This window comes from Alnus glutinosa, chromosome 4 (genome assembly GCF_958979055.1).
Source record: "Alnus glutinosa chromosome 4, dhAlnGlut1.1, whole genome shotgun sequence".
Classification (NCBI taxonomy): domain Eukaryota; kingdom Viridiplantae; phylum Streptophyta; class Magnoliopsida; order Fagales; family Betulaceae; genus Alnus; species Alnus glutinosa.
The window spans coordinates 14685947-14699177 of NC_084889.1; the positions used below are offsets into that span (position 1 = coordinate 14685947).

Below are 13231 nucleotides of genomic sequence, written 5' to 3' on the forward strand. Positions count from 1 at the left end.
AATGATCTCAAATCCTCAGATTCCTACTCCCCCAATTATTGCTTTGTACACTCCCTCAAAAAAAAAAAAAAAAAATACTAAAATCCATATATGGAAAGAAGGTAAAGAGAGAATGCCATACTGCCACTAAAGACTGCAGGTGTGAAAGATTTGGTCTGTAATCTACTACCACGGGGAAGAGCATCTGATAACTGAGAATAACACAAAGCACTGGTCCCATTTTAATGTATTCTAAATAGTTTAGCACTGGTCACAAGGATGGGAAAAATAAATTAGAAAACAAGGGTCTCCAATATAGAGATCAATATACATTCTTCATGAAATACCCAAAGCACGCAATAATACAATTGTGATGATGTGAACTTTTGGTAAGGAAGCAACGTATTTGACTCAATTATGTGACAAATGAGACTAATAATCTACACTTAAACTCCCAAGTCCAAGTATGGGATTAAAAATTGAAGGGAAAAAGAATGCAGGTTGTTTACCTTTTTCATCACACTTTTTTCTATAGCTGCCACTGCCTCGGACTAGCAATTTCATTCTCATATACAAATTGCTAATCACCAATCGTTGAATGGATATTTTAAATACTTGATTATCTTCCCTCCTTTTCCTCTCTCGAGCTTTTTCTTCCTCCTCAAATACACTTTGCAAGAATAGGATGTATGGTAATGTCTGGATGAGAAATTTCAGCGCAATAGATCCAAGTAGAGAAGCAAATTAATTCGACAAATGTGCAAATGTATGATGCTAATCAAGGGCAGCTTTGTTCCTGCGGCCACTTATTGGGTTTGGTAAGCCATCAAAGATTGGTCGAGTGATGGATGCAGTTGACAGAGCTTGCAAGTCTGGTTTCAAACTCCACTTTGACGTTGGCCAAGCAGACGCTGAGTTATTAGTTTCCTGGTCTTTTAGGCTTGATGCACTTGATGATTTACGAACTGCAGCTAGCCCATCAGCTATTATGGGATCTCCGAACCCCAATGGAATAGCACTCAACCAACCTGACTCTGAATCAGTGAGTAGTGTTGTTCGGCTTGCTGATTTAGGCCTCATGGCTAAACCTTTACCTGTTGAAACTGAGAAACCGCTACTTTCACCACTGTTTTCTCCTTTCAACAACCTTTCTGGTGTTCCAGCCCCAGTATCAACTTCAGCTTTCTGACGCCTTCGGACAGACTTTTCATCAGATTTCTCAGCCTCCCCATCTCCAGGTTCTGCAAGAAGCCCATACTCAGCAACTGCACCATTCTGAGGCAAGAAACCATCAATTGAATTTCTGGAGTTCTGATGCAAATTTGAAGATGGATCAGAAATTGGTGAGGCTTTGGGCAGCAGTCTATCATCAAAGTAATCTGAACTTCCAGTTTTATAAACTGCCATCTCTGTGCCTTCAGCTGCACCCTTGAGATTAGGAGATTTCAGGCCATAGTACTTCTGTAAAGTGTTCATGGCTGGAGAAACCTTCTTTTGGGGTGGGTTCACTCTTAGGGACTGGAGTGATCCCAACATACTAGATAGGCCTAGACGTGCCGGTGTTTCTTGAGTGCTGCTTTCTCTGCATAACAACTTTATTATAAGTTACTGTAAACCTGATCTGGATATCAATTCCAGACTACGTTACTCCAAAATCTACACATCAGAAGTTATCTACAAATAGCATAATATGACAAACCCTGTCATATTTAATTACAAAACTTCAATTTCTACATCAAACAACCAGGGTAGTGCAGTCCAATAATGAATTTTTAGGTTTTTTATTTTTTTATTTATTTTTATACTTGCGTAGTATTGGAGATGTAGAGCCATAGAGGTGCTAGTCAATACCAGGCAGGAAATGCTAACACTAATGATATGTCACATAACAAGGTAAAATTTAATAATGGTTGGATTGTTTTCAGAAAGTTAAAAGACAAAGAAGGAATGGTTACAAAGGTTTCTCAAAGTTCCACAAACTGTCAATATACACCCAGATTTCAATTGTATTATATGTAAACCAAGGCTTCGGCTTGTGTAAGACAATGAAATTAAAGTGGTGAATGCAAGGATAAATTTTTACAGAGTCAAAATTTAATTAGTGGTACTACTATTTTGAAGCAACTGACAAACTGGGCTAGTGAATTAACTATCTAGCTGGACTGGGGTCTGATGATTCTTTTCTGGTCTGACACGGCAGCCCTACACTACAAGCATATATATTCTGAAAAACTTCTGATTGGGATGTGACGAGAAAGAGAGAGACAGTGGCCTCACAGACTTAATCATATTTGCACATAGAATAGGTGACCTTGATTGGGCAAGAACTGAGAAAACTGAAATGCAAAGAGGAGCTCACCAGGCAGGGAAACTGGTCTCCATGTTGGTAATAGTGTTTGTCCTTAAAAGTTCGGGCAAAGGAAATCTTACCACAGAGCAGGTGATGCCCATAAAGGTAATCAGTTTTATGGAAAGCAGCATTAAGAACATAAAAGAATCGAAAACATACTTCAGATTCAGAACCATGTCTAGTAGTGTCATTTTAACAAGGGTAGTTTATTTTTTGAAAGAGGGCACATACAACTATTTGATCTCTTAGGAACTTTAATGGGCACAAAGGGAAACTATCTTCAAATTTCGCTTGAAGCCCCAATCTGAAGAGATGATAAGCATACAAGTCTAGATTTGAAGGCAAGCTAAGAAGTAGATGTAGAAATCATCCAGAAATAGACAGAAGAAGATATGTGAAAATGGTGTAAGATAGACATCTTATATCAGCTAGCTGTGCATCAGGTTCATATAAAAGAAAGGTAATATCTGCCTTCAAATGCTAGTAAAGTCACCTTGCCTCAAGGGACTTGAGGCAATTTTTGGTGCCTTGCCTTTGCTTGGCAGCCTGGCAAGCACTCAGCAAAGCTTTCACTAGAGCGGGATTCGATGAGCAGTCAAAGTACTACCCTTAGCCAACTTCCACATTATTCTAGAAGTGGATAAGATCTTTGATGCAGAGAGCAATAAGCTGGTTTTGTTTGATTCTAGTTTTATTCAATTGTAGGAGTTTAGATATTTTTATAATTTTCAAATTTTTAGGTATAGGCAGAAATTTGAGTGCATGAGGTTTTATTTTGGGTTTTATAATGTTATTGGGTCTTATTTATTGTGTAATTATGATTTGGGCTTAGTAGTTAAAACCGTAGTTAAAACCCAAGGAGTCCAAGTCTAGTACGGTTAGGCATTAGACGCCTATAAATAAGGATGTAATGGTTTTTTCTATGATGATTATTAAAAAGAATAAAAATTCCAACGATTGCTTTATGGATAGTGTGATGCACTCATATCTGAGATATGATGCCAAGGAACCCGCGGTGTGATGCTTAACTTTGTCTTTCTCATTTATGTTTTTCCTCTGAAATTCCCAACAATTTTACAGTGAACCCTAGAAATTTAGACATACTCTTCCTCTAAACCCTAATCTTCAAACCCTATACCTCTAAATTCTCATAAGATTCACAAACAAAAAATCCTGTTCATAGCACTTTTCACGCATATTGTTCATACTGCGCCATGGGTAATGTTCACACAGCATTTGTTCTACTTCAATTTTGGTATCAAAACTTCTGTCCTACATCAGTTTGGTATCAGAAAGAGTAGCCACATGATGTTTTCATAATATGAAAGATCCTACAAAAGTGGATTAACTTGGCAAAAAGATAAATCAATCCTTAAATTAGAGATTCTTCAGTGAGATCTTCAGAAAGATCTTCTTGATCAGTTATATACTCTTCAAGATAATTTGTGTGATTGATTATGCAAGAAAATATAAGGAATTATTTCTGAAGTGCAAAATAGTTGAAAGTGAATGTATGACAATTGCTCCATTTAAATGTGGACTGAGATCTGAATTTTTTTTCTTTTCCTCGAAAAAAAATAAATAAAAAAGAAGCATATTTTTTGAGGATCTTGAAGAAGCTATTCATACGGCTATTATGTAGGAAATATTCATAGAAGTTTTGAGATCTTTAAAAAGAGTGAAGGAAGCCTCAATTTGTAAGGAGAATGATGCAAAGAGAAACAAGCTGATTTTGTTTGATTCTAATTTTATTTAATAGTAGGAGTTTGGATCTTTTATTTCTAAACTTTTAGGTATAGGCAGATATTTGAGTGCATTATATTTTATTTTAGGTTTTATTATGTTATTGGTTTTATTTATTGAATTTGACTAGTTATTTGGTTTGGGCCCAGTAGGTTTTTTTTTTTTTTTTTAATGAATAATTTTGGGCCTAGTAGTTAAAGCCCAAGAAGTGACTTATAAAAAAAAAAAAAGAAAAAAAAAAAGAAGAAGAAGAAGAGAGAGAGTTAAAGTCCAAGAAGTTCAAGTCTATTAAGGCTAGGCGTTAGATGCCTATACATAAGGATGTATGGGTTTTTTTCTATGATGATGACTGAAAAAAAAAATCCACAATTGTTTTATGGATTGTGTGATGCAACCATTTCTGAGGTTGTGATGTCGAAGAACCCTAGGTATGATGCTTAGGTTTGTCTTTATTTATGATTTTCCTTTGAAATTCCCAACAATTTTCCAGCAAACCCTAGAAACTTAGACCTATTTTTTCTCTAAACCTGATACAGGACAAAACCAGAAAGTGAGAAGAGAGTGAAGAAGCAAGAGAAGAATCGTGAAGCCCGAAAGGGGAGGGAGAAATGTGAAACAAAGGGGGTATAATTGAGAAACCGTCAATCTCAATTTTCATTCATCATAAGCTGTCAATTACAATAAAAAATTATGCTTAAATAGACTAAGAGACTAAACCCTAACCCTAGGGCAACACCCATTTAATAACTTGCCAAACATAACTTTATTCACTTACCTAACATAACCTAAGACACCGACAATTTCCTTTTATTGAATTACAAAAATAAGGAACTCATAAAGATTAAATTAAACATAAACTAATACACCAAATTAAAACCTAAATAAAAATTAAAATCTTACTACCACATTCTGCATCAAACCCTAGACCACCAAATTCTCATAAGATTCACAAACAAAAAATACTATTCATTGACTGTTCACTCATACTGTCCGCGGGGTTCGTGCATACTGTTCATACAGCACCACCGGTATTGTTCACACAGCACTTGTTCTACATCAATTTTGGTACCAAAGCTTATGTCCTTCATCAATCTTAGATCTAAATTGTGTCTAAACAGAGGTACAATGACTGCTCACTCTCATTGATCACCTTTCACTACACTAGCTTTAGGTGAGCAATCATAGTACTGCCATGATTCAAGTTTCCAAATTTCAGAAAGTTGGATACAATATTCCATATTTTATATAAGATTTGATACCTCAATTCTGTCTCAACAAAATTAGAGTGGCTGCTCACTCTCGTAAATTTGGATGAAACGTGTTCCCATAAGGGAACATTTTAATTTGAGATGACAATAAGACCAAATTTAGTTGTAATCAATCAAACACAAGAAACATATGATTGATCGGCAAACTTATGAGAAAAAGAAAAAGAAAAGAGAGAGAACATTAATAAAATCTTGAAGCAAAAAAATTTATTTGTCTAAGGGTTGTAGGTTGATACTGGTCAAAAGCACTCTTGCTAACTTGTGTACTTATTTTCTATCCATTTTCCCCATCCTCGTTGGTGCTGCTAACCAAATTGAGAACTTCAGCAAGACTTTTTGTGGAGTGGAGTTAGTGATGAGTTTAAATTCCATCTTGTTAGCTGGCCCAAGATTTGTACGTAGATTTCTGCTATTGTTTTCAGAATTAGAAATCTGATTCAATTCAATCAAGCTCTCTTGGGAAAATAGTTATGGCATTTTGCCACAATGAGGGAAGCCTAGTGGAAATTGGTAGTAGAAGCTAAATATGCCAACTTGTGGGGAGGGTGGTGCTCTAATAAGGTTGTTGGGTTTTTCAGGGTTGGCATGTGAAACAAATCCGGAGGGGCTGGGGGGTATTCTCTAGATGCATTAGATTTGAGGTATGAGATGGGTCTAGGTTTTGATATGATTTGTGGTGTGGAGGCCAACTGTAACACCCTTGTCCCACATTGGGAAGATGAGAAGTGACCTAAATAGAGTGAGTGATTTATAAAAATAATCATGAGTACTAAATCTCACATTACTTAGTTACTAGGTGCTAATTTTTATAAGGAATTTTAGGGAAGCTCCAAATTAACTAATAATTTTATAGTGATAATACAGATGTTGCTAGCGTATTTTCTTGGGTCATTACAAATAGGGCTGGCAAAACAGGTTCAGGTCGACCCGCCAACCTGGTAAGACAAACCCGAAGCCAACACGTTTAGCTAAACAGGTCGAACAGGTAAATTCGAACACGACACTCTAATTAACCAAGTAACCCATCTGACCTGTTTATACTAGTAGAGGAAGAAAGAATGGACTATGACTCATGAGTTTGCTTATGGGATGACAGATACAAAAGCTTAAATAATCAGTATGAGGATAAAAAATGCTGAGTTTGCATACCGTTAAAATGGCAAGCTTGAGAGCTCTAAAGATTGAATCTGATCAAGAGAGAGCCAGAGAGGGAGGGCGGTCACGACTCACGGCATTGCCCGGACTAAGAGAGACCGAGAGGGCCGGCGCTAGCTTAGACAATTAGGAAATTAGGTTTAGCTCAGACGTGGTTTAGACTTTAGTGTTTACCCTTCTTTTTTTTACTTTTTTTAAACGGGTCACCTGCAGGTCAAGCGAGTTGACCCGTTTGACCCGTTTATAAACTAATCATACCTGTTTATGATCGGAACTCGTTTACATTAAACCCAAACTCTATAACTTCGTGTCGTGTTCGTGTCAGACTCGCGTGTCGTGTCAAAAATTGACAGCCCTAGTTACAAATGGTATCAGAACCTAGTAACGTTAGGGCATGTGGTATTAGAGCATCGCATGACGTGGTGCTGACTAGAACGTCAGGGGTTTAAGAGGGAAGTTTGTAACACCTATGTCCACATTGAGAAGATGAGGAGTGGCCCACATAAAGTGGGTGGTTTGTAAAGATAGTCATGAATGCTACGTCTCACATTATTTAGTTACTAGAAAAAATTGGACTTTATAAAGAATACTAGGTAAGCTCTAAATTGACTAATCATTTTGAGGTGATAGCGCAAACGTGGCTAACGTTTTTTTTTAGGTCATTACAAATGGTATCAGAGCCACCTAGTAACGCCAGGCCATGTGGTACTGGAGCACCGCATTATGTGGCTTTGACGAGAACGTCAGGGGTTTAAAGGGGGAGTTTGTAACATCCATGTCCCACATTAGGAATATGAGTACTAGCCCACATAGAGTAGGTGGTTTATAAAGATAGTCATAAGTACTAAATCTCATATTGCTTAGTTACTAGGTGAAACAAAGCTTCATAAAGGATTCTAGAAAAACTCCAAACTAGTTTTTTTGGAGTGATAGCACATATGTGGCTATTACTTTTTAATGATACTCTTCTGGGGGAATATTACTTTTTTCTAGACCAATGCATGATTGGGAGGAGGAGTTGGTCCCTTCATTCTTAAACCTTTTGTACTCTCTCAGGTTGAGACAAGGTGGCAAGGATAGAATCGGTCGGATCCCATATAAAAGGAGAACATTTAAGGTTAGATCCTTTTAATGCGCTTTGCCCCCCCTGCGGGATCCACTTTTCCATGGAAGAGCATTTGGAGAAATAAGGCTCCTTCAAGAGTGGCGGTTTTTGTGCAGACGGCAGCGCTAGGTAAGATTTTAAGTTTGGACAACCTAGGAAAGAGGCACGTAATAGTGATGGATTGGTATTGCATGTGCAAGAAGAGCGGGGAGACCATAGATCATCTTCTTCTCCACTACGAAGTGGTGAGAGATTTGGGGGTTTCAATCTTTCGTCTTTTTGCCTTGGAGTGGGTTATGCCTCAAAGGATGGTGTAGTTGTTGGCGTGCTGGAGAGTCAGTCAGGAAGTTGTTGTAAATCAAAAGCCTAGAGGTTGGCTCCTTTGTGCTTAATGTGTTACATTTGTAAGAGCGAGATGTTCGAAACTTCGAAGATTGTGAAAGAACGGTGTTAAGAGTTAAAAGCATTTATGTTCAAATCTCTCTATGTTTCAATGGCAGCTTACTACAGTTCTTGTTTTTCTAATTTTTCAGAATTTTTGGATTTGTGTTCTTCCTCTCCCTAACTGGGTTTCTCTTGTATACTTCATGTATACTAGGGTTGCACTCCTTTTCACTTTTAACGAAATTAATTGACTTACTAAAAAAAAACAAATATCTTGAAGCAAAATGTCTACTTTAGAGGCTTAGCTTGAAACTACCCTGTATCTGAAACAAAGTGGCAATTTGGTATTTTTTTTTTGATAAGTAATTAAGTTTTATTAAGAGAAAAAAACTGTAAGACGCCCCTAAGTACATAGAAAGTCTACATAGGAGAAACCAAAGCTAACCCAAAACACCCACCAAAAACCAAAACAACATCCAAAAAATAACCCACAAAAGCGCACAATTTGGTATTTTTTTAACTGGTTGCTAATTGCCTACCAAGCATAGCCATAAGAAAACAGAGGCACCATTTATAGAACCATAAAAGCTAGCTCAAGAAAAACATAATGCAATTTTAGAAGGACAAAGACATTGATGTAAGCAAATAAACACCCTTCATGGCCTAGTGCCATCTAAAAAAATAGGTGGCTCCAAAATTCATGGGGTATTTCAAACGATGTATCTCGGCCTAGATAACTAGGTTACAAATTGCTTTGTTGTCTTGTTGATTTGGTGAGTGAGCTTTGTTGTCTCCCTCCAACTTAGCTTGGTTTGTGTTGCTTGTGATTGGGATATGCTCTTGTGCCCTTGTACAATGGGTTTAAAATTTATATTATTACTTACCCTACCCAAAAAAAATATTGGTGTGAGGGTACACAAATATCAGATCTATGCTTCACACTCCACTAAGGGTTTTTCATCATGATCATGTCAATACACAGATGTTCAGGGGAAAGCTTGCAGTACTTGACCTCCTTGCAGTTTGCACCAGGGGCATATGTCATAGGGGCTCAAAGAATGACATAATTCTCAAACATAAAGGATTTCATAGCTCAAATAGATAGAAGAAACAAGTCTTAATTCAATCATATTATGAGAAATTCAAACATATAATAAGCAATGATTGTAGCCTTCTATCATATCTCATTCATATAGGAGATAATATTGGAATCTGATCCTCGCAATTAACTCTAGGGGAGTATGTGACATGGGGCTTTCATTGTGCCATGCTCCCCATAGAAACTGTAGTTCATAACTCAAAATTGCATACCTTTTTCTTTGGTAAGGTAAGCCCTAAATTCACTATTAGCATTCAGCAGAATAACATTAGGACCCATTCCTTGTAACCTTCCCTACTATCTCTTGTTAATAAAAGTATGTCATGATCTCCAGGATCTCATGCTTGTGCAATGAAAAGGAAAAAGGAAAGAGTAAAGTTATTTAGCATCCATTGTACTTCAATTTTGAGATTCATCACAATCACTAAGTAGCAAGATTTAGATGATGGAAAAGACCAAGGGGGTAAGTCTAGGACATACGTACAAGCCACATTCCTATAAGGGCATAAGCTGCAACACATGGAATCTCTCCAAAATTATAGGTACAGGAGCATAGCAATATATTACATTAAACTGAAGATATCCAATTACTTTGCACTTGGTTTTGTAAAGAGGTTCATATTTTTTTTTTTGATAAGTAAAAAGACTTTATTAATGAAAGCGGTTCATGTTTACACAATAGAACAACTCATTGTCATGATATGGCTATAATAAGATTTATAGTGTTCTCTATGTAGTAATGAACACAAATAAGTTGAACAGCATGAAAATGTTTTTAAACCTCGCTGTATGAAATGCAAGTCTTCTAGGAAAAACTAAAGAATAAATTAACACTGGACATGTGGATACTACAAGAATGAGTTGTCATACACTTAGGACACAGTAAGTGAAATGATGAGTGAATAAACTGAAGAGAAGAAATAGTCCTATATGTCAAAGCATTGTATAATAGTGGACAACAAACATTTTAGAGCAAATGCTTAAAACAAAACATCCTTGCAGGGGTTTTTCTTTATTTTTAATATGTAATCCTTTGCAGTCTTAAAATCAAAGATGACGACGAAAAGCTGAAGGTCTGTAAGTAAAAAAGAATTATATGCACAAATGAAGCATATCAATACCCTGGAGAAACGGACCCATCAGACAAACTGGGAGATGGTGGATGCCTTCCCGGTAATGGTATTTGCAGAGTCTTCAGAGCAAACATTTGAAGATCTGAGGCCAAACCATTTATCCTTTTAATATCGGCTACCTAATGCATTACAAAACATTTAAATTAGAATAACGAGAAGCCAATATCAGCTCAGACAAGATGACATAAACTTGAATGCCCAATCACAATAATCATCAGACAGTCTGATTAAACAATAATTCACGCTTTTGGGCTATCAAATGACCAACGAATGGTTGTTGAACAGCATTCTAATTATGTTGGACACGAAATTGATCACATACAATGAACCTCTTATAAACGTAAGGAACGAAGGAAGACATATAAATGAAATTGGGAAATTTATGAATGGAAAAAGAAAGCACGTGTAAGGAAGATTACCTCGACGCCGTACTTGATGGCCACACCGGCGAGGGTGTCAAACTTGGACACTTGGTGCTCTATGTAGTTCAGTCCATTTCCTCCTCCGCTACCACTCCGTCCATTTGACGGAGACATTTCCTCCTTTCCTCCTATTCTTCTTCTTCTTCTTCTTCTTCTTCTTCTTCTTCAACAACAACCACCACCGACACCCCCGCGACGATCTATGAAACTGACCCCACCTCCAGATCCATAGACAAGAATTGGGGTCCTCAATTGCAAGAGATCGGGGAATTTGGACTTTGACATTTCATTCTCATTTTCTTTTTTGTTTTGGAAAAAGGAAGGAAGGAAAGAAACGGGAAATGGCCGCAATTTGGTAACCGGCCAACTGGACTCCAGTGGACTAGCAGTAGTAAAATCCATACTAGCTCAATTTTAAATAAAAAAAAAAAAAATCCCCTTTTTTATTTAATTTTAACTACTTACTTTTTCAAATCATATCATATGCATCTAATTAATATCTATTTTTTACTGTTTTATTAAATATCTTTTAATTTTTAACTTTTGAGCTAAAATAATTAACCCGATAGGGCTATAGACTATAGTCGAGTAATCTTATAAACTCTTTTTTTTTTTTTATTATTATTCTCTTAAAATTGATGTGACTTTTAATATTAATATTATATCAAAATTTAACATTTATTCCTCTAAAATTTAATAGTAATTTTAAAAATCACATTAAAAAAAAAATAATCCTTAACTTTATTCCTAATTTTACCTAATTTTGCATCATGGCCAGTCAAAACAATCTTTGACTAGCCGGGTCCATTAACGCCATTGAAAAAAGATTATGACCAAAAAAAAAAAAAAAAAAACCAAGGTGCACTTTGTATTATGCTTTACAAATAATTTAAAATATAAAATATTTTTTAAAAAAATAAATAAATTTTAGCTTCACATCAAAAATAGTTTTTAAACCGAAAAAAAAAAAAGGCTCTTTATTCCTCTCCATTGATGGGTATGCTTATCTGATCTTATAATATTGCAACTGTTATTAAAAGTTGGAACAGTCTCTAACATAAAGAATAAGTATCTTTCATTATAAATATGCCGTTGACAATGCCACCGACACGCCCCCAGAAGGCCATTGCATAATTTGCATTTGCAGAGAGACGAAAAAGGACCGACGGCGGTTCGTGGAGCCTACGTTTTGGGGTAATCTTAATCACATATTCCCAAACAATTATCTAGTGCACCTCCGTGAGACGCGTGAATCTAAAAGTGCCTTATTTCGTGCCCCTTCGCGAGGGCCGCAACTCGCACGCTAGGAGGCTCTACTCTTAAAACGTGTTAGGATAATCATTCTTTTTGAAAGGGATCAACACTTTCGCGTTGTTCCTTTCACCTTTTTTGGATGGAACAGCCGACACGAAGCCATTTCTTTATCTATCTGTCAAAATATATATATATATATATATATATATATATATATATATATATATATAGAATAATGATTCAATGCCACCCAAATATACAATTTTTTACCACCTTGCTTATGTGGCAAGGTGGTCCCCCACTACTTTTTGATTTTTTTTATTTTTTAAAAATAAATTAAGGTGGGGGACCACCTTGCCATATAGACAAGGTGGTGAAAAGTTGTATATTTAGGTGGTAGTGAATCATTACTCATATATATATATATATATATATATATATGGATAGAAATTTTTTACAAACCGATTTATAAGAAATTTTATTTAACTTACATATAAGATTGACAAATGTCCATTTGCATATAAAAATTGCATGTTATTTTAATAGCATGTGCTTCTCACATACTTTTTTAATAGTATTAATAAAAAAAATATATAGTTCTCATGTGTTTAAATGATACATGTCACTCTTATATGTGAATTGTATGAAATTTCCTACAAAGAAAATTTGTATCCTATATATATATAGCATAAACTAATCGATATTTATTATATATATTAGAGAAAATTTCACTTATCAGTTCTCATTTTTGCAATCATACTCTTAAATTTTTAAAAGTGTCAATTTAATGTATCTATTTTCCAATTTTACAAATCTGTTAAGATTTTCCATTAAATCCTGTCAAAATTCTCAAAATACCCTTGGTTTTTTTTAAAAAATATATATTTTTAAGATTCAGGTCCGAGTATTTTTATAAATTTCGTTAAATCTTAACCAACGCCTAAAACCTTATAATTTTTTTTTTTTCTAAAAAATAAAAAAGGGTCTTTTAGAAATTTTGACACCCTTCCATTAGGATTGAACAGAAATTTCTATCATAGGGTGAAAATCGAAAAAATAAAAATGAAAGATAAATACCTTAAATTGACACTTTTTAAAGTTTGTAGGTATGATTATTAAATATTTTTAAAATAATCATGTGCATTATAAATTTTTTTTTTTTTTTTAAAAAAAAATTAAAAACTAAAGAGAAGATAATATATTGTATCGGCATGACGGCACCGTTTCTGTCCGTCGTGTAGATGTTCTTAGAACGTGTTTATACACGCACACGCTAATATCCAACTTCCAAGTATGATAAAAAAAAATAATAATAATAAAATAAAATAAAATTCTGTCT

The 13231-nt window shown here is 35.4% G+C and overlaps 1 protein-coding gene across 2 annotated transcripts; it reads right to left on the reverse strand.

The window, feature by feature from the left end:
• Positions 1-198: 198 nt before the first annotated feature.
• On the reverse strand, positions 199-11010 carry LOC133866537 (uncharacterized). 2 transcript variants are annotated; one of them, XM_062303094.1, is made up of 3 exons: positions 10636-11010; positions 10220-10335; positions 199-1561 (listed from the first exon to the last, which is right to left on the reverse strand). In XM_062303094.1, exons 1-3 carry the CDS (start codon positions 10750-10752, stop codon positions 754-756), a joined length of 1041 nt encoding a protein of 346 aa, XP_062159078.1. In that variant the 5' UTR covers positions 10753-11010; the 3' UTR covers positions 199-753. The 2 variants fall into 2 exon arrangements, with proteins under 2 accessions (XP_062159078.1, XP_062159077.1); XM_062303093.1 differs by having other exon boundaries at positions 10205-10335.
• Between the last annotated feature and the right edge of the window lie 2221 nt (positions 11011-13231).